General features: G+C 32.0%; 9 protein-coding genes across 9 annotated transcripts; 5 read left to right on the forward strand and 4 right to left on the reverse strand.

Annotated features, from left to right (window-relative positions):
* Positions 1 to 329: 329 nt before the first annotated feature.
* sec1 (Sec1 family protein) lies at positions 330 to 2,636 on the reverse strand (the record flags this gene model as incomplete). Its single annotated transcript, XM_020573810.1, has 7 exons — positions 330 to 936; positions 998 to 1,232; positions 1,275 to 1,773; positions 1,872 to 2,068; positions 2,148 to 2,303; positions 2,391 to 2,528; positions 2,603 to 2,636. 7 exons carry the CDS (start codon positions 2,634 to 2,636, stop codon positions 330 to 332), a joined length of 1,866 nt encoding a protein of 621 aa, XP_020435882.1.
* A 543-nt stretch (positions 2,637 to 3,179) lies between these two features.
* On the forward strand, positions 3,180 to 4,620 carry PPL_02833 (uncharacterized protein; the record flags this gene model as incomplete). The annotated part of the gene is made up of 2 exons (XM_020573811.1): positions 3,180 to 3,995; positions 4,558 to 4,620. The coding sequence occupies 2 exons, from the start codon at positions 3,180 to 3,182 to the stop codon at positions 4,618 to 4,620; spliced, it is 879 nt and encodes a 292-aa protein (XP_020435883.1).
* A 209-nt stretch (positions 4,621 to 4,829) lies between these two features.
* Positions 4,830 to 8,544, forward strand: PPL_02834 (uncharacterized protein; the record flags this gene model as incomplete). Its single annotated transcript, XM_020573812.1, has 5 exons — positions 4,830 to 5,581; positions 6,698 to 6,725; positions 7,492 to 7,540; positions 7,605 to 7,724; positions 8,219 to 8,544. 5 exons carry the CDS (start codon positions 4,830 to 4,832, stop codon positions 8,542 to 8,544), a joined length of 1,275 nt encoding a protein of 424 aa, XP_020435884.1.
* Positions 8,545 to 8,629: 85 nt separating this feature from the next.
* gefA (RasGEF domain-containing protein) lies at positions 8,630 to 9,373 on the forward strand (the record flags this gene model as incomplete). The annotated part of the gene is made up of 1 exon (XM_020573813.1): positions 8,630 to 9,373. The coding sequence occupies one exon, from the start codon at positions 8,630 to 8,632 to the stop codon at positions 9,371 to 9,373; it is 744 nt and encodes a 247-aa protein (XP_020435885.1).
* A 1,887-nt stretch (positions 9,374 to 11,260) lies between these two features.
* Positions 11,261 to 11,965, forward strand: PPL_02836 (uncharacterized protein; the record flags this gene model as incomplete). Its single annotated transcript, XM_020573814.1, has 1 exon — positions 11,261 to 11,965. The coding sequence occupies one exon, from the start codon at positions 11,261 to 11,263 to the stop codon at positions 11,963 to 11,965; it is 705 nt and encodes a 234-aa protein (XP_020435886.1).
* An 87-nt stretch (positions 11,966 to 12,052) lies between these two features.
* On the reverse strand, positions 12,053 to 12,866 carry PPL_02837 (uncharacterized protein; the record flags this gene model as incomplete). The annotated part of the gene is made up of 2 exons (XM_020573815.1): positions 12,053 to 12,346; positions 12,690 to 12,866. The coding sequence occupies 2 exons, from the start codon at positions 12,864 to 12,866 to the stop codon at positions 12,053 to 12,055; spliced, it is 471 nt and encodes a 156-aa protein (XP_020435887.1).
* Positions 12,867 to 13,548: 682 nt separating this feature from the next.
* On the forward strand, positions 13,549 to 15,473 carry fhkC (protein kinase 1; the record flags this gene model as incomplete). The annotated part of the gene is made up of 4 exons (XM_020573816.1): positions 13,549 to 14,063; positions 14,158 to 14,373; positions 14,566 to 15,331; positions 15,414 to 15,473. 4 exons carry the CDS (start codon positions 13,549 to 13,551, stop codon positions 15,471 to 15,473), a joined length of 1,557 nt encoding a protein of 518 aa, XP_020435888.1.
* A 90-nt stretch (positions 15,474 to 15,563) lies between these two features.
* On the reverse strand, positions 15,564 to 16,859 carry PPL_02839 (uncharacterized protein; the record flags this gene model as incomplete). The annotated part of the gene is made up of 2 exons (XM_020573817.1): positions 15,564 to 16,484; positions 16,563 to 16,859. 2 exons carry the CDS (start codon positions 16,857 to 16,859, stop codon positions 15,564 to 15,566), a joined length of 1,218 nt encoding a protein of 405 aa, XP_020435889.1.
* A 675-nt stretch (positions 16,860 to 17,534) lies between these two features.
* PPL_02840 (RhoGAP domain-containing protein) lies at positions 17,535 to 21,133 on the reverse strand (the record flags this gene model as incomplete). Its single annotated transcript, XM_020573818.1, has 5 exons — positions 17,535 to 18,619; positions 18,776 to 19,442; positions 19,528 to 20,493; positions 20,651 to 21,024; positions 21,106 to 21,133. The coding sequence occupies 5 exons, from the start codon at positions 21,131 to 21,133 to the stop codon at positions 17,535 to 17,537; spliced, it is 3,120 nt and encodes a 1,039-aa protein (XP_020435890.1).
* Between the last annotated feature and the right edge of the window lie 729 nt (positions 21,134 to 21,862).

A 21,862-nucleotide genomic window follows, 5' to 3' on the forward strand; every position in this document is an offset into this window, starting at 1 on the left:
AAAAATGAATCTGAGTAATGGTCGAAAATTCGATTTTACAATTTTCAAGATGAACCAAGTTCAAAGTAACCCAAACATAATTCGTTACCAGATTTTTGTTTCAATACAAAAAAAATTAAAAAAAATCACGATTTTTTGTGCTAAAATCTAATTTTTCTGGGCTAGTCACTGGTAAACCAATACAATCATGCACCATTACTGTTTTTTTTACAAAGGAATATTATAATAATGTGGTTGTGGTTATTTTTGGATGTTTTTTTTAAACATGTGTAATTTATGTATTTTTTTGATTAATAATAATAGTTATAATTATAAAGATATTTGTGTGATTATACATTCTCTGTTCTCTTTAGAGATTTTACGTCGTTAGTGTATTCATTTGGCAATAGAATTGCGTTGGATCCAATGTAGATGTTTCTCTTGTAGTAGGCGGCGAGCTCGTAGATCGAACGCATCTCAGAGTATGACATACCACCGAGCACGAAAAGAATCAACTTTGGACCGCTGTATTTGATTTCCTCCTTTTGAGCGGCGGGATCTGCCCATCTCGGTTGGTTGCTCTTACCCTTGAGTGAAACCTTGCTGGTTGGCTGATTGTTGCTGCTGACTGTTGGCTTCTCCTTGACGTAGGGGAAGTCAGAGTCTGGCAGAGTGTTATTAACGAGATTCTCAGCGATGTCCTTCAGGAGTGGAACGTAACGAGATACTTCGTACGGGTTGTTTCCCTCGTCTTGCTTTCTTTGTTTGGTGACCTGTGTCTTTTGTTTGCCTTTGGCACCCTTCATCAGAGTGACACCCAAGAAGAAGAGATTGGAAATCGATGCCTGATCTTGCAATCCAATGCCAGCGAGATCCATCAATTTCTTTCTGTCCTGCTCTTTGATACCTTCCTGTGAAATAATATAAATCATCAACAAACGAATTTTATCTGCTGGTCTAAATAAATAATTACAATTAGTTAGTTTTTTGAGAATATAATAAACAAAAAAAACCATACTCTAACATTACATCATTTAAGAAAGTTGATAATCTTGGGATGATATTCTTTGGTGTATTACCTTTGGCATCTTCACCGGTAGCCATATCCTGTTCGAGGTAAGCAAGATTTGCCATTGGCTCAGTGAATCTCTGTGATGCTTGCTCTGCAATATTGATATGTAATGAATACTTTGACATCATCTCTTGATATTGTGGAAGTGATCTAATTACATCGGATGCTTCCTTAAGTGATCCTGTATTCTAAATATTCATTAATATTTAATATATTAGTATACTTTGTTTCTTCTTTTTCTTCTTTTGTTGTTGTTGTTGTTGTTGTTGTTGTTTTGTAACACTTACATGTTGAGTATATTGAGTAACTTGATTTGTCTTTAAAAAGTCATCTAATCTTGTTTTGAGATAATCGATTACGTCTGCAATATGTTTGTGTCTGAGTCCGTTCCACATGTAGTCGTTTTCGTTGAGAAGAACGTCCTTTTTGACGGAACCGTTACCGGTGACGGCATCGTACGAGTACTTGTCACCTTCGATCTTAAAGAGATCGTAGATCATTGCCTGATAGGTGAATTCATGAAGCAGTGGTGCAAGAGGATCGATCGTTCTGTCGATAATCAAAAGAGTACCGTGCTCTTCGTTCGGTGTAAACGCCTTTGATGTTCTTGCAATTGAATCCAAACGCTCTTGCGTCATACCGGCAACTGCAATCGATACTGGATTCGAATTGGAATATCTAATGATTGGATATTCATTTAATGATACACATAATGTTGCCAACTAATAATAATAATAATACAAACAAACAGACAAACAATAAACTAATTAGTAAATATATAATTTAATGGTCTATCTAACTATAACTAAACAAAACATACTTTGATAGCCATCTTTGCTTGTTCTTCAACTAGATTCATTGTTTCTGGTGAGAACAATGTGTATAATGCACCTTTTTGATCGAAATGGAATGCTTGTGATTCAATAGCGAGATACTCAATGTTCATCTCTTTGAATGTCTTTATTCTATGTACTGCATTAGAGTTTGATAACTTTTTAAACTCTGTCTCTGGTAATTCTGTATAATATTAAGTAGATTTAAATGTTATTAGTTTACTATTCTTATTATTAGAACTCATTAGCATTAAATTACGTACTGGATGTCAAGAATAAATGAATAGCTTGATACTGTGGAGATCCTTTCTTCTTAAAGTCCTCAATCAATCTATCGATAGACTTGGTTGTTGGTGTAATGAAATAGATTGCTTCAACATTTGCTAGTCTTTGTCTTGGATTTTCAAGCTTATCAACAACTAAATATTATTATTATTATCATTAATATTAATATATTTATGTATATTTAAGTGTTAAAACATATGTTTTGTTAGTATAGTATTTACCTGTAACTTTCTCTTCAGTGATATCAAACATTTGACAACATGCTGAAATGATACGAAGTGATTCTTGATCTACGACCAATGCTTTCCATCCATTATTTGATTCAGGATTAACAGATCTAATAATTTCATTTAAAATTCCTATTCATTCATAAATTTTTTAATTAATATATATATTAAAAAATATAATTATGTTTATTAACAATAATAGTTACTTTCTTTAGTAATCTCTCTAATACTTGAAGCCATTGCTTTACTTTATATTATATAGCTGCTATTATTATTATTATTAATATTATTACAACTTATTTAATTATTTTTCCCTTTAATTTTATTTTATTTCTTTAATAATTATTATTTTAATTATATTATATATATTTTTAATTTATTGCAACTTTACTTTTTAATTTATTTAAATATATTATATTATATTATATCTCTCTTTTTATCTACAAATTTAACTAGAAAACAAAACAAACGAATAAAACACAATAAATAATAGAATAAAAAATCCATAAGCAAAAAAAAAAAAAAAAATATTTATTAAATTTTTTATGAAGTTGATGAAAAGGTGTGTTTCTTTGGTTCCGCCATAATGTTTCAATGAAATTTTATAAACCAGGCTATGATTATGTTTACAATTTATATGTGGTAAAATAGCTTCTTAGAGTAGAGCAACTTGGATTCAAAGAATTAATTTTTATTTTTATTGATTTTATTTTATTTTATTTTTATTTTTTTAATTTATTTTATTTATTTTTTTAAATCTCATTTTCAAGAAAGAAAATTAAAATGACTAATGATACAGATAATAATATCAAATCAATGTCATGCATTGAACACAATAAATCATTTAAAGTAATTTGTTTCACTTGTAATAAACTATTGTGTTTAAGATGTTCGTTCAATCACATCAAAGACCAACCAGATCATTGCGAACATTCTGAACACATCGATGACATCAAACAAGCTTTGAAAGATATATCTAATAATGATAATAGTGAAAATAGTGTTAATAACTATGATAATAATAGTAATATTGATAATATTAGTGATAAAAAACAACATTCAACATTCATTGAATCAAGAATCGATTCAATATGGAAATCATTAAAGTCGTCATCAGAAAGATACCAAACATTAACTGCGAAAGAGAATCAGATAAAACAACATTTTGAACAGCTACATCAACATCTTATCACTGAAGAGCATAAGTTAAAGAAAGATATAATCGATGATATCGATAAGATCACCAATGAAATAAATGACAATGTCAATGAATTAAAACATTTAAATAACATTCTAAATATGAATATCAACTTGATGAGTATGAACGATGACCATAGTAATAATAGTAGTAGCTCTAATGATGGTGATTCAGTAGTTTTAGATACAACAGAACAATATTCAACTATAACATCGATCATATCGATTTCATCCAGTTCATCATTACTATCATTCATTAAAGATAATCGACAAACTTTATTCAATGATAATAATAAAAAGATCAATACAAAAGAACAGTTGGAGCAGTATAGTAATAACCCATCATTGTTGCTATTGGACTCCATTTATAAATATAATAATCAATTCCAACCAGACAGAATGGTATATATTTCCAATTTAATCAATGAATATGATGTTAAAATCAACGGACCTGATCTCAATCAATTCAATTCGTTCATTCAGCAATCGATTCAGCTGTTGAAAGATTCGGGTTATAGAAGAGCAACAAAAAGTAACTACAAGAGATAAAGATTAAAACCAAATACAGCAATCTCATAGAATAGCTTTATATTTAGTACATTCAGAGGAATCAAAAGAGAGGTTCGAAAGAATAAATAAATATATGATTGTAGCTAAAAAATAAAAATAAATAAATAATAGAACAAAACAGTTTTATCAAAACTAATACATTAATACAAATTTAATATTTATAACTTTAAATTAATGTGCTAATAATCCATAAAAGAACAACAAACAATTAAAAATATCAAATTAAAATCAACAAATTTGAGATAGATCACATCAATTCATTATTTCATAAATCAATTCAACTTTTGAAGAATAAAGTATGTAAATTCATACAAAAATTATAAAACAGTTCAGATAAATATTAAAGCGAAATACACGACACGCAGTGGAACAAAATTATATTTATTAAAATCAGACAGGTGAAAGAGTGTATTCTTTTAATGATAAATCAGAGCATATATTTAATATAAAAGTTTAATAATAAAAAAATACATATTGTTTAAAATGTAAAAAAAAAAAAAAAAAGATTTTAATTATGTTTAAACAAATATATAAGTGTTAACATTGATTTTATATTTATAGATACATCTTTGTTTTTTTATTTTATTTTTTTAGTTTTTTGAATCTCTATGAATCACCATTGTTTATTTTTAAAAATATAAATATAAATTTATATTTAAAATTAAAATGTCTGATACAGATAATAATAATAATATCAAATCAATGTCATGCATTGAACACAATAAATCATTTAAAGTGATTTGTTACACTTGCAATAGATTATTGTGTTTAAGATGTTCATTCAACCATAGCAAAGATCAACCAGATCATTATAAACATTCTGAACACATCGATGACATTAAACAATCATTGAAAAACATAATTAGTGATAATATCGATATTAGTAGTAGTGACAACAGTGATAATAGTTGTGATAGTAAAAGACAATATGCAACATTCATTGAATCAAGAATCGATTCAATATGGAAATCATTAAAGTCGTCATCAGAAAGATATCAAACATTAACTACAAAAGAGAATCAGATAAAACAACATTTTGAACAGCTTCACCAACATCTTATCACTGAAGAGCATAAGTTAAAGAAAGATATAATCAATGATATCGATAAGATCATCAATCAAATTAATAAAAATATCGATGAATTAAAACATTTAAATGATATTTTAAATATGAATATAAACTTGAATAGTAGCAGTAGTATGCACGATAATGACAATAGTAATATCAGTAATAATAGTGATTCAGTAGTTTTAGATACAACAGAGCCATATTCAACAACAAGATCGCCTATCAAATTAATTTCATCCAGTTCATCATTACAATCATTCATCAAAGAAAATCAACAAACTTTGTTCAACAGTCAAACGATCAATATAAAAGAACAGTTAGAGCACTACAATAACAAATCATCATCATTGTTATTAGATACCATTTATAAATATAATAGTGGAATCCAATCAAACAAAAACAATACTATCAATATCGATTTCAATAATGAATATCAAGTTAAGATCAAACAACCTAATCTCAATCAATTCAATTCATTCATTCAGCAATCGATTCAACTATTGAAGAATAATTCGACAAACAATAACATTTTTGACAACAATATTAATAAAACAATACAATTAACGATTAGAGCGACACGCAACGAAGCAACTGGAATAAGAGTATATTTAATTAAATCAGACGGGTCAGAAGAGAGGTTCACAAGACTTGCAGATAAGCCTATTCATGTTTTGAATCTGGAAATTGAATAATTAAAATAAAAATATAATAAAATTTGTTCAAAAAAAAAAAAAAAAAAAAAGTAAAAAAAAATTTTTGTATACAAAAAAAAATCAAGATCTTTCGAAAAGACACAATAAGTTCCATTGAAAACACACTCATTTAGATTTAAAAATAAACAGTGTACCATTACTTATCTGTTAATAATACAAATAATTATTTTTTATTTATTTTAAGAAAAACAAAAAGAAGAGGAACCAATCAATATTTAACTTTTGACAAGAAACCACTCTTAGTGATAATCAATAATATTAAAATAATTTTTATAACAAAGATTTCATTATTTTTATAAATCAGATATATTTATTTTATAAATAATAAATATAATAAAAGTATTATTTATTAAATCACGATTTTTTAATTTTTTTTAAAAAAATCCAAAAAAAAATAAATCAAAAAATTTTTTGGACACACATTAATTAATGAAAGATAAGATTGTGAGAAGTCAGTCAATATCATCCTCCTAACCCTTCAACAACAACAATAAATAATCAATCTCTATATTTGAATAATATATTGTTATAGTATTATCATTACAATATTCATATATATAAAGAAATAATTTATTCATAATTGATTAGACACTTTTTGACAACATCAACAGTTGATAATAAAACCCCACAATAACAACAACAATAACAACAACAAACTAATAAAACAACACACACATTGTTCCACATTATAATAATAATCACTAAAGTAAAAACAAAAAAAACAAAAAACAAACCCAACATTATAAAAAAAGAGCATTGTGGAATATAGCAACATCAAAAGTAAGACAAGTTAGGAAGGACTTTGAGATCATCTCGAAAATCAAACAAGACCTCAAGACAAGGAGCTACATACCGCGTCAAACATCCAACCACACATCTATTCGATTTAACTCGATTTCTATTTGATTTAAGGTGTTTTGGCTAGTCAACATCATCCGTCATCTGGCTCCTTTCTCTCTGCCGACCACAACAACACAACACATCACATAACAAATTACCCATTTATACAAGTACATATGTATAAAATAGAATAGAGTGGACTAGTAGTAGTGTAGTGTATCAGTAGTAGTAGTAGTAGTAGTATATAAATTGTTATTCAATTCAAATCAATTCAATTTCACTCATAATAACAAGTCAGTCAGTTAGTTAGTTAAATTGTTCGAACAAACAAGCTAACAAACAACAACAACAACTTTTTCTTACTTTCTTTTATTCTCTTATATCTCTCTCTTTTTTCGATTTTAATTTAAAATTTTCGATTATAATAATCATTTATTTTAATTAAATCTTTAAAGAGCAAGTTAGAACAATCCAACTTTGTAATATTATTATAACAACAACAACAACTTTACTTTACAAACAAAAGTACCATATATTTATTAATAATAACCATATATATTTAATCTTATATAAAACTCTATCTATCCTTATTTATAATATATCATATATATAACAAACAGCACTACAACTTAATTAAACCTTAAAAGAAACAAGAAAACAAAAAGCAAAAAAAAAGATAATTATAATTATTTATATAAAATTGTAGAATATAAGAAAGATTTCAATAATGATATCAACAAGTGATAATTTACAACGTATGTTAATAGACATAAAGAAAGATGAAAGAATATTAAAACTTATTATTTTATTTATAAATAGCACTTTACTCAAAAGTAAAAGTAGATAGATCAGATTGGAGAAGAAATGTATTGAGGAATAATCCAGAGGTAAATAATCTATGTGAACGTATATATCCAATGAACAGAGGTATCATCTTTGGTAAGCAGTTTCTGCCTGGCAAGACAGAGGTAAAACAAAAGTTGGATAGAACCGCTATAATACAGTTGATCTTGCAGCATCTGCAGACCAAAGGTTTGAAACAGACTCGTGTCTCACTGGAGAAGGAGTCAAAGGTGGTGACACCCACAGCCGACCAACTCAGTGAGAGTCGTCTCGTCACGTACATACGCAACGCCTTGAAGGATACCGACCGCATCTACGACCTCTCGATGGAGCATCTCGAGTACAACAACGACGAACGCCAACAAAAGATATCGGAGCGCGAAGAACTCCTCTACCAGATGGGTCTGCTCGAGGACGAGGACGACGACGACGGCGTCAACATCTGGGACGAACCCACCGAGAATATCATCATCGAGATGATTCGCAACCCCGAAGACGACCAGGACGAAGAGGTTGTCAAGTCGGGTTCGCTCAACCAACTGGTGGTGCGACTCACTCACGAGTCGAAAGTCGACCTCCAATTCCTCAAGACGTTCCTCATGACCTACCAATCGTTTTGCACACCCGAGAAGCTGCTGAACAAGCTGATTCAGCGTTACAATGTACCGAAATATTTCAAGACCGACTCGGATCCCACAGGAGAGTTTGCCACCAAGGCGATTCAGCTCAAGGTGGTCAACGTGCTCAAGAAGTGGCTCGACGAATACTACTCGGATTTCGACGACAAACTGATCCAGGCGTTGCGTGCATTCATCGAGCAAATCCAGATCAAGCATCCCGGTCCATCGGCAGCGCTGCTCAAGTCGCTCACCAAGGTCGAGAAGCCCATAGCATCGAAACCGATTTTCAACGATAAAACACCGGAACCAATCGTTCCACGTAATATCTTCTCACAGCATCTACAGATCTACGATATCGACGAGGAGGAAATCGCCAGACAGATGACTCTGATCGAGTTTGAGATCTACAAGAAGATTAAACCACCCGAACTTCTCAATCAATCGTGGAACAAGACCAAGTTGAAACATCGTGCTCCCAACGTGCTAAAGATGATCGACCGTTTCAACAACGTCTCGATGTGGGTCGCCACAATGATCATTCAAACGCAAAAGGTAAAGGCCAGAGCGAGAATGATGACTCGTTTCATAAAGATTGCCGACCATCTCAAAGCGATGAACAACTACAACTCATTGATGGCTATCATTGCCGGACTCAACTTCTCGTCGGTCTATCGTCTAAAGTACACACGTGACGAACTCTCTGCACAAACGATGCGAGTCTATGGCGACCTCGAGAAGATCATGAATTCCGAATCGTCGTTCAAGAACTATCGTACGCGACTCATGGCATCGTCGCCACCCTACCTACCCTATCTCGGTGTGCATCTCACCGATCTTACCTTCATGGAGGAGAATCCCGATCTCATCAACATGGAGGTGGCACCCAATCGTAAGGTCGACCTCATCAATTTCACCAAGCGTACACTCGTATTCAAAGTCATTTCAATGGTACAACAGTCACAGCAACTCTCTTACAACTTGCAGCCGGTCCACCAGATTCAAGAGTTCCTACTGAACATAAAGAGCGACTACAAAGGACAGAGTTTGGATCTCTATCAACAAGATCTCTACCGTGAGTCTCTTAGAAGAGAACCTCGAAAAGCACAAAGATCCGACATTCAATAATAATAACATAATAATAACATAATAATAATAATAAACAAAATAATATTTCACAAAATAATACTATTCTTTATTTTTTATTGGCTTGCTTGATCTTTTTGATGTGGATGTTGAGATTGTTGTTGTTGTTATTGTTGTTTGGTTATTCACTAGTTTATATAGATAGCCATTTGCTTGGAATTATGTTTATATATTTACTTTATTTTCGAATAGAAACACATTTCCAAACAAATAGTTAGCAATATAAACTAGTGAATACCTCTCAGCAGTTCCAATCAAAGTTTCACAAGTGCATGGTATTCTCGGTACACTTTTTTCATTGCCCTAAATTGTTTATAGTTGATCGTTAGTATCTTTAATACAAATTGCAATAATAATAACTATAAATATTTACATTTACAGAGCTTGAAATCGGAGAATATTAGGGAAAAGTAACACTATCCATGTACGGTTCACTAATTATATATATACCGACGGAGGGAGATATAACCAATGAAAATATGGTCCAACAAATTTTGTTAGATGTATAAATAAATAAAGATAGGATAGCTGAATTTAAGAAAAATAAATAAGTGAAATTAAATTAAACTGATGCAAAAAGCAAATATGAACAAAAAATTTAATTTGATCATAAATTTTAATTTTAAAAATTTTAAAATAATTAAAATTTAAATTCAATATTTATCATGTTGAATAATAAGTTTAATATTTTTCCAAGTTTATTTATTAAGATTTATTGCAAGATTTTCCAAGAATGGGGGGAAACAAGAACAGGCTGTTATGCGACCATTTACTTTAATTGTTGCAACACCATTGCAACACTAACCTTGTACATCATATGCTTTGGCCTAGAGATAGCAGAGTTGTTTTATTAATATGTGAAAACAAAATAAAATAAAAATAAAAAACAAATTAAATATAACTTACATAGGTATCAGGAATATTATAGGAAAATGGGACAAAATAGGTCATTGGACTTGAGATCAACTCCTGAGTTACATTTACATTGGAAATTGTAGAGCCAGCAACATTAAAGTTATTTGAGGCATGGTGCACCATTATTGTATAGTTATTATCTTGATTGTTGAGTAATCTTCCACCAGTAAATCCAACTGGGAATTATTTTCGAAATAAAATGGGCCAGCATATTCAGCATTGTTACTTTATACCAAAGTGTCGGTAAAGAATAAATCAGGAAATCCAAATGCATAATGATATTAATATCTGAAGCTGAGCATATCCACCTATGGCGAGTCCACCACCGTTTTGTGCCTTTGAGTTATAGATATTGGTGTCGTAAAGGTAAAGTGAGGAATTCTAGTACATACTTCAACCGTATGACGCTTGGTTATTATAAAAATTGCAACTATCGAAACTAAGTATCGCTCCATACACCAGCTCCTCAATTACCAAATGAATAGCTTGATGAGAAATCACAGTTTTCAAAGACATTTTCATATCCAGTAGTGAAAACAGAGCCACCACTTCCAATTAGTCCGCTGTTTGAATTTCCAGAGAATATAGTGTTATTCGCATATAGTTTATCAACAAATAAATGGCATTGAAAAAGATCGAACTTTTGCAAATGATTACCATTTGGTTTTGAAAATGATTTTTTTTGATTTTTTTTTAGACAAAAGTGATTGAGTTATTTTTAAATAAAGAATGTGGGAGTAGTCAGATTCTTAATATTTATTTATCTCTTTCATATTGATCTTTAACTTTTAATTTGGTTAAAATAGAAATTAGGATTCATTGATAATAAATTTGTATGGAACCCTCACCTAAGAAATTGATGAATCACCAAATTAACGTGGCACTCGGGTGTAAAAACATCAATAATAACAAACATGTTTGGACTTGATTTTTTTTTATTTTATTACTACTAAAATGAATATATTTCTATTAAAAGTTCTATTAAAAGTTATAAATATTATTCTTTTAATTATTACAGTAAAGATTTATTTAGAATTTCCAGATCATGTCTTTAATGAAATTCAATCTCTTCGAGAGAATTACTTTGAATATTATGTAACCAATGCCAAAAATCCCCACAATAAACCACTCTCTATAGAATATCATAATCTTTGTTACTACTCAGTCATTATGTACTCTGTCTTGTTGCTTTGTTACATCAAAACAATTCTACCAATTAAATTCTACTTTAAAAAGAGAGAAGAGGATGAAGGAGTGGCCAGTGTAGAAAGTAGCATTAGTTCAAGTGGATATCAACAAACCTCTTTGTACAAAGCATCTTTGGTCAGTTTTGGAAAATATGGTGAACTGACTTATCAAAACAACTATATAGCATTGAGAAACCAATACTTGTACATGATGGCCGATCTTATAATAGTGCTCATTTCATTCTTCGTTGTTATCGTCCTACAATTTGACTACAGTCATCTTGGTAGCTTTGAATGTGTATTTATAGATACAGTACTGATGAGCACCCCATGTTTTATTATCCAAAGAGTGTTTTTATTATTTGTAATCAATTTTACACTCTCAGTAATAAATAATATTAAAGAGAATCCATTCAAAGACAATAATAATAATAATAACTCAATAGTAAATGAAGAAAAGAAAGATAATTAATTTTTTGTTAATTTTTAAAAATTTATTTTAAATAAATAAATATATACATTTTTAGTTTTTAAAGAATTATTATTATTGTTATTTTTGTTATTGTTTAAGTTCTTCATCAACTTTATTTTGATTTGTATTGGTTAGTTCTATTCCATATCTATTTTTAGTTGTCATGTCAATCTTTTCTGTTTTCATTTTCGAGAGTGCGCATCCAATAAATTGATTTACAAAGAGAACGACCAATGCTGCCAATCCCAGGTAAAATCCTTTCGATGGTCCGTATTCTATCTTTGTGGGTGTATCTGATCCTGGGTTATAAGGATTGGTTAAAGTTTGATTGTTACCTTTGAAATTATCACAGAAATTGGTACCACCACATCTTAAGAAGTTCTGATCTTTAAAGTTTCCTGGGAGACTCAGCATCGAGAGAAATCCAATTAACTGACAAATAAAGGTGGTTACTGAAAAAACAGAAATCAAAGACTTGGCAACTACACTATCACTGACCACCGTAAAGAATACCATACAAATGAGCCATGCCAACATGAAAAACAAGCTAATCACTTCAAACGATGAAACAGTATTAAATGTACCTTGCAGAATTAAATTACTATAGGAAATATCTTCTTTTTTTAATGTTCCATTTAAAAAATTCTAAATAATTGTATTCAATTCGAATTTATTAACATTTGAAAAGAATGAAAGTTCTGTGTCTATTTATCGTGATATTTACAATTGAATGTTTATATTCAAATAAATTGAAATAGTAATTATTGATTGAGGATATATTTTGTTGTTTTATATGTATATAATACCAGTCTTTAGTTAGAGATACTGATGTTAGAGCTATAGATACAATCCAAAAACAAAAGATTATAAATAATACTGTTCTTATTGCGACTAAACCCATTTTAATTTATAGTTCTAATTTAAAATTTCTTTTTATATTTATAAATAGAAGATATGGGGAAAGTGAAAGGGAATAAAAATAAAATAGAAATCAATTATTTGAAGAGATTTGTTCTAAATCAATCATTTAATCAAACAATCAAAAAAAAAAAATGAATAAAAATAAAATTCAATTTAATAAAATAATATCCTAGGTGTTAATTAAAAAAAAAAAGCAGTATTGGGCAATCAATTAAGGTATAAACCACCTAAACCTTCCGATTTGTGGAAAAGGTAAACACAAAACAACTCAAACCACAAAAAAAAAAAAAACCATAAAAAAAAGATATTTTTATTAATAATTGTAAAATAACAACAATGAAATTTCATACTTTTAAATTTAAACTTAAGATAAAAATAAATATTTTATAAATATTTGTGAAATAGTAGATTTAGTAAATTATACTAAAAACTTTACAAATTTTGATATCAACTAATAAAAATCTTTGCTTGATCGAAAAAAAAAAAGTTACCTTTCTCAGAAAATTGTTTAATTTTTTTAAAAAAATTTATTAAAATTAATTTGAGTTGTGAGGGAATGAGGGTTGTTTTAATTTTTTTAGATTAATTTGATCAGTTCAAATCAAAATATATTTAATTTAATTAAAATAATTAGTTTTTTATTTAAATAAATAAATAAATAAATGGAGGTTAAAGAAGTAGAACAGCAGCAACAACCAATAACAGATGAAGTTGTTAATAATAACAGCACAGATTCTACAACAGTGAATGATACACCAGATGTTTTACAAATTGGAGATGGTGCTACCTGGGGTAGATTGGTTTCACTCAACCCCATTTATCCATCGATCGAACTCAGGCAGAATGTGGTGATATTCGGACGTACACCGGCGTTGTGTCAAGTGACTTTCAATACACCGACGGTGAGTGGTAAGCATGCAAAGATTCATCGTGATCCAACAGCCAAACAGAATATCGTTTTCCTCGAGGATACCTCTACCAACGGTACATTCATCAACAAAGAACTCATTGGCAAAGGCAGCAAGATCCTGGTGAGCAACGGCTGTGAGATATCAATCATTCCAAAACAAGGACCAGAGCGTATCTCCTATATCTATCAAGATTGCTCCGAGGAGAAAGCAGAGATCGATCAAGGTGGTCCACAACCATATTATGATTTACGTGAAGTTTTAGGAACGTAAGTGTATAATATCATATCATTATTATTATTCAACTATCATATTTTACATTTTATTAAGTTATTTACTTTTTTTTGTTTTATTTTATTAAAGTGGAAACTTTGCAACGGTTAGACTTGCAGTTCATAAGGAAACAGGTCAGAAATATGCATTGAAAGTAATCGATAAAAAGAAGATGTCAATGACCAGTAAGAGAAAAGATGCGTTGATGGATGAAGTCAATGTTTTGACCAAAGTAAAGAATGAAAATATCATTTCTATTAAAGAGGTATTTGAAACCAATAAGAATTTATATCTTGTATTAGAACTGTAAGTAGTTTTTTTTTTTTAAATTTTAAAATCATAAAGAATAATAACTAATAGTAATAATAATAATAATAATAATAGTGTAACAGGTGGAGAATTATTTGATAAGATTGTTTCTGAACAAAAGTTTACGGAACCGGTATGTCGATATGTGATGCGACAGATTTGTAATGCCGTGCAGTATTTGCATCAAAGAGGAATTGCTCATCGTGATTTGAAACCAGAGAATATATTGTTGGCTAGACCCGATAGCTTTGTGATAAAGATATCGGATTTCGGACTGAGTAGAGCACTCGATGAAGGCAGCTACATGAAGACGATGTGTGGAACACCGCAATACGTTGCACCGGAGATCTTGACGAAAGGCGAGCGTGAAGGCTATGGAAAGTCGGTCGATCTCTGGTCGATTGGTGTTATCATGTACATCTTGCTCTGTGGATTCCCACCCTTTGGTGACCCTTCCGATGCACACTTCTTTGACAAGGTGAAGCGTGGTGGATTCTCATTCCCATCGCCCTATTGGGATGGTATCTCTGACGAAGCGAAAGAGCTCATCAAGAGTTTGATACTTGTCGACGTCGAGAAACGTTTGACTATCGATCAAGCACTTGCTCACTCTTGGTTTGCCAACCATGTAGATGATCTCGATAAAATAAATGTAAAGAAAGAACAATCATCACAACAATCATCGTCACAACAACAACAACAAGCAGAAGAGAAAGAAAAAGAGAAAGAGAATGAGAATGAACAAGAGAAACAACAACAACAACAAGAAGTAGTTATAGCACAAGCAGAGACTGCCGAAGATAAATCAGCAGGAAATGACGAATCACTAGCTGATATGTCAATGACAAGCGATAGAGGTGATAATGAAGATAAAACTAACTCGATAACAACAAATGAAAATAACAATGATTTAGAAGTAGAAGATCTTATACCAAAGAATCAAAATCAAAAGAGAGTAAGAATTATAAATATACTTTTAAATAATTACAATACTAATAGACCTTGATATCAACTATATATATATTATTATTTTTTAGACTTTAAGTGAGAATAGTGTTGATCAAGATGAAAAAGAATTAAAGAGAGTTAGACAATAATAACCAAAATCGTTAAATAATCAACATTAAATCATATTGTTTAATACTACTACCAAACTAAACACAATGTTTATGTTAAATATAAAATCGTTAACTTAATATATTCTTTAAATTTATTATTAGAATGACTATGGTTAAAATATAGATCGTTGAATGTTGGTAGTTGAATCGTATTGAAGTTGCCGGTGATGTGAAAGAGTTTGAAAGATAAAAGTGTTTAATGTTATATCCTTCTTGCTGGTCCAATGTCAAAGTTGTCTCTTTCATTGTGCCAAGCTCGATATTGTAAATCGATAGAGTCTCTGTTTCATTGGAGTAGAACGAGCAATATCTAGGATTTCTAGAGTGTATAACATTGGTAACTCGATACGGTAGAGTTTGTTTGTCTGCCTGACGCGTTGTCGTATCAATGGCCACGATATTGGTTTCATTTGAATCGATACCGTTGTTTATTGCCAACAAAACGGTTTTATCGAATATACAAATTCCAACTACTAAAGTAGTCTTCATCTCGAGAAGATTATTGGAATTGGATATCTCTGTAGGAATACCAAACATATTTAATGATCTATCGTTTAAATCGAATGTTACCAATGTCTTTGTATTTTCAATACCACTGGTGATGAATGCAACGTATTTCCTGTTAATAGGGTCATTTGCTACGGGTAGTCTTTCAATGGATTCGAAATCGATCTCCATTGGTGTTTCAATATAGCTGTAATCACTAATTCCAAGCTCTCGTAACCCAGTATTATCCAAGGATGCTAAGGCTAATCGATCGTTTACCACTGACAATCCATGAATTTCCATTTCATCTTTATTATATCTATTTTGAAACTGTACAGGTTGAAATATATATTTGGGAAGAGGTGTTGATTCACCACCTACTAACATTGATCTTTCTACAGATACAATTCCATTTGTTTGAAAAGTTCCATCCATTTGAAGATCCAATAATACTCTCCATATTGATCCATCAATAATTGAATTCTCTCTACTATATAATCTAACCTATATAAATAATATTTTTAATATTAATATCTATAGTATAGTATATACTATAACTACTTTCTATTTGTATAAACTTACTGTGCAATCATTGGAAATCATTGAAATTTCCGAAAAATCAGAATATTCTCCAATCATCGTATTTCCATCCATTTCTATGTAATTATTTGTATTGTCGTTTAAAGATTGGTAGTATATTCTAATAGAAGGAGCACTTCCTTCAGTTGAATCTTTACTTTCCAATAAAATAAATATATAATTTGGTTCTGTTGATGATTCTTTATCTAAAAATAATATATCTTCTCCAAAACTATTTCCATTTTTAAAGAATAAACAAAGTATAAATAATAGAATATGAACATATTTAATTGAATTCATTATTTATTATTTATTATTTTATAGATTATTATTATTATTTTAGTTTAATATTTTATTAAAAACAACCATAAAAGAAAATAGATAAGAACTAATAGGTATGATACTTCAGATTCATTGATCAAAGGATCATGAAAATTTATATATTTAAAAAACAACATTAATATTTATTTCTCCTATCGATTTCTTACTTTTACAAATAGAATAATCAAAGAGTACTTGTTACAAAATTTGAACTGAATAATAGATATGATTATAATTGAAATCTACTAATAAATAACCAGACAATCACTAACAAAAAGATTCACGAAAATTTCATTCTAACACCAAAATTATTTAAATCTAATTGTTTTTCTGACGAAAAAGATAATTTAACCACACATCTCTATGTATGTGTATCACCACAAAAAAATTATAATTATAATCAACTTTTCAAACACCCACCACAAAATTAATATGTGTGTTTGACAATGAGATAAATCAATAATTTTAATATTATTATTTGATTGAATTGTGTACAAGATATTGATTGATAAATAATAAAAGAAAAAATAATAAATTATATCTTTTTTTTTTTGGTACCTCAAATTTTCATTATGTTTATAATTCGTTCAAAAAAAAAAAAATAAGTGTTTATTCTAAATATATATATATATATATATATATATAGAGAGCTATCTATTCTTTTTTTCTTTGATTACCTAATACAATTTTGGATGGTGTCCATTTCGATGATGATGGCGATGTTGATGATCTTAAATTATGATTTGAGTCTCTGAGGCTGAATCCATTATTGTTGAATTCCGATTCACTGACGTTGCTGTTGACACTTGAATTCAAATCGTTGCTCGATGTCAGTGGGATGTATCTCTCGATTAAAAGCTGGTCAAGTGAGTTTTCCTCACCGAAAAAAGTATGTACATTGGAACCGGAAAGTCGCAGTGGTGGTGAGATTTCGATTTGCGGTGTCTTTCGGTTGTTCACCACTTTCAGGTCGTCGATAGATTCAAAGTATTTGTGTTCTTCGTTGGCGTATCCGCTGTTGCTGTTGGTACTATTACTTTTACAATGTTGTTTTTTGCCAGATGCTGTTGCTGCAGATAGGTTGTCCGGTGATTCTTCGTCGTCGTCTGAGAATGTTCCAGAGAAATTCAGAGGAAGATCCTCGAGATGACAGGTCGAGTTGACAGGCGTAGTATCTGGAAGACAGCAATCTGAGCCACTCGACGAGTCGGAATCCGAGTCGATATCCAGGAAATTTGGATCCTCTTGAATGATTTGTTTGGAATCCTCGACAACAATTGGATTATGATTGTAAACAGAGTCTGGATTATTGTTGTTACCTGCATTGCTGTTGTTGGGAGGACTACACATCAAGTCACTGAGATTACTCTCGAGTGACGATGTAAAACTATCGTTCATTCCATTGCTACCCGGTATTATAATGATGTGTGAAGAACCAACAACCGTTGGCATTCCATTGCTGTTGTTGTTGTTGCTGCTGCTGTTATTGGTGACACCAGATATTGTCGAAGAACCGTCATTTAAAGGTTTTCTCGTTGATCCAATGAGATTTCTTGTGTGATAACGATGGGCACTCGGTCCTTTCGACTGCAGATCCTCTGCCGAGAGTGAAAGTTTCCTAAGTGGACGCGGTGAATTTGAATATTGACTGGACGGCAACGAACCAATCACAAAATCATTACGATTACTCTTGGTTGTCGATGTCCAAGAGGAATTGGAGGAAGTCGAAGAACTGGAATCTCTTAGCGATTTTTTCAGTTTGGGTGGAACCGGTGGTATTGGCAGCTGCTTCGTTGGTAATTTATCCGTCGATAAATGAAGATGTTGTTGATTGCCAATCGTGATTTTGTTGGTAAGTGAATTCAAATTGCCAAGAGAAAGCGACATCTTTATACTGTTTCCATTGGAAGCGGCAGCAGAGTGGTGGTTGCCATTTGTCAAATCCGGTGACTCGGCACGCTCGTGGTTGTTGTGAAGAACGGCCTGTCTAATTCTTGTCCATCCACTGGCAGCCTGACTAATTGGATAGTCTTTTACCTCCACCAGAAACAATCCAGAAACCGGACGGTGATCCGACTCCAACAGCTCGTGACGTCGGTAAACCAATGGTTTGATGGTGTCGCCACGATAGAGGATACGGTCGCAATAGGAGGGAGTACGCATCTTTTCAGAGGTGTCATAAGTAGTTGTTCCTACATCGTATTTATAGGTTGGTGCAAAGTTGATGGGTGCCTCTTGAAATCCGATAAACGAACGGCCGGCTTTCCTCTCGTTTGTCAATTGATCGTTCACCAGCAAGTAAGGATAGTTCTTGTTGATGACGGCTTGCTTACAGTCCGACTGTGGCAAATCGATTCGGTAGTTGAGATCACCGAACCACAGCAGACACTCGTGATCCAATATCGAAACATGGTTATCAAATGACATCATTTGAATCTTTTTGAAATCTTGGGCACGACGTTCCACTCTCTCGTGAGAGGGTCCCGCTGCCAAGTGTGAATTTATAAAGCAAAATCCTGTTTTATATAATGAAAATCTTATTCCAACTCCTCCTTTATTTCCCTAAATAAATAATAAATTAACAGAATAATTAATAAACCAACCATTGCAATTCTTTTCACATAATAATAATAATAATTTCTCTTACAATTTTACCCATTGCTCCACATGGAACAATTGCACCACGTGCATCCAATACATGAGGTGCATGTTCTTCTTTAACAAACACTAGAATCATAAGTCCAACCAATATCTTATTCATTACTTTTACGTATTTACATCCACCGGAGCAGAGTGAGAGTGTTTGCTCGATGTCGTGTTTCCATGGATGATAAGCATTTTCCTTGTTGTTCTGTTTGTCTGCTGCGGTTGCCTTTACGATGGCACCTGCTTTCATGTTGACTATCTCCTGCAGTCCAATGGCAATGATGTCCGGTGAATAGGAATTCGATAGCAGCCAATTCGCTAAATTAGTGGATCGCTTTCCATTGCAATTCCAAGTTCCAACGAAAACACTGAGGTTCCTCCTTCCTTGTTGTGGACTATCCAACGACTTTTCTATCTCCAATCCAGAGATGATCGATTGGTCGTCCTCTACAAACAGTGCAGAGCAGTCGCCTGCAGCGAAAATAGCGGATGCCCGCAGCTTCGGTCGGACAACGAGTGACGGCCACATTCTAAGTCTGGTATTTCCATGACCGAGTTGATGTGACTCGCCCGAACCAAAAGTATATACTTCACCGGAAGCTGTCAATAGTATCGTATGATTCAATCCGAGTGCAATCGAATGGATTCGCTTGTCTTCAACGTCGACCTGTATGCGCACAGGCATGTTGCTGTCCTCGACTCCACCGTTTCCAAGTTGTCCATAGCTATTCGATCCCCACATAAACACAACACCGTCGTTTGTCAGTGCTGCAGAATGCTGTTGGCCGGCATCAATGTCGATAGCCGGCATCTTGTAGCCGACCACCGTTGAGAGCTGCTCGAGTGGAACCGGCGCCACTTTGTCATTGTTATGTCCAAGTCCGAGTTGTCCACGAGAATTCGATCCCCAGGCATAGATTGCACCTTCATTTGTCAGGGCAAGTGTGTGTTGGTCGCCAAACACCAACTTTTGCCAACGGACTTCGCGTTTGTCGATTGGCGGAAAAAATGACTGTGGGCGTCGATTGGTGGATGCGTTCCGATTGACGTCCGTTGGCGAGCTGTCCATACTTGCAGCTGCCCCACGTGTACATCTGACCAGTGTCGCTAATGGCGCCGCTCACCTGATTGCCTGCGACCACCTTGGCGATGTTGCCGGGTAGCGCCACAATCGGCAGTGGCACAGCCGAGTCGCCTATATCGGTACCGAGCTGGCCAGCTCCATTCAGACCCATCGAGAACACTCGACGATCTTCGGTGAGCAACAGAGTATGGTTGAAACCACACGACACGCTGATCACCACTTTTTTCCAGACGATCTTAAAGAGAGTGGTATGTTTTCTTCCCATCACCTCGCCCCACATCAAACATTCGCCATTGACGATGGCAGCAGAGTGATTCGCGCCCATTGACAACTGATCCAAATTCAGTGAAATCAACACCGATGGTGGTGTTGGTAATTTTTTATCAACATTATGGCAAGTATTACCTGTTTTACCTATTATTGTTTTTTTACAAAATATAAAGTTAGTTATTATACAATATTCAAATGATCTTGAATGTATATATTAATATTTACCCTTTCCCCAAGTATATAAAATCTTCATTATATATAAATTTTTTAGGGAAGTGAGCTTGAAAGCTTCACAAACCCAAAGATTACTTCAACTTCAAACCAACTATTTTTCCTTTTTTCTCCTCTAGATTTATAGTTTTGCTGTTTATCTTTATTAGCTTTGCTGACCAGAATTAATTAAAAATATGAATGTATGTTTTAATTTGTAACTATCTATCTAATTATATTATTCTTGTTCAATGTTGGTTTGAATTTGATTTTTTGTTTTGTTTTTGATTTGCTATTGTTATTTTTGTTTATTGCTGTACTAATTTAGTCTGTATTTAAAAAAGTGATCGATTGTGTTAGTCAGTGAATTATTAAATAAATAATAAGAATCTAAAATGTTATATGTTTAATGGGTTGTGTTTGCAAATAAATATACATTCAAATGAGTTGGTGTGTGATTGAAAAAATAAAAAAAAAACCGAGCTCTTTGGTTTAGTTTGATTTTGTTTACTGTTGCAACAAACACTCGTGTTTGAGATGGATGAAGTTTGATGAGGGGGTGCGAAGAGAAGATGCAGTGTGATACAACAACAATTAATTGTTTTTTTTTTGTTTTTCAAATTGGTGGTGTTTGTGAGTGAAGTGAAGAAAGAAGAGAGTGGATTGTTGGTGTGGAATATGTATGTTTGTTTTTTATTTGACTTTGAATTTATTTACAAATATCTAACACACATATTATTATTCATTTATTCATTCACTATTAAAGATTATT

Source organism: Heterostelium album (assembly GCF_000004825.1).
Source record: "Heterostelium album PN500 unplaced genomic scaffold PPL_scaffold3, whole genome shotgun sequence".
Taxonomy (NCBI): domain Eukaryota; phylum Evosea; class Eumycetozoa; order Acytosteliales; family Acytosteliaceae; genus Heterostelium; species Heterostelium album.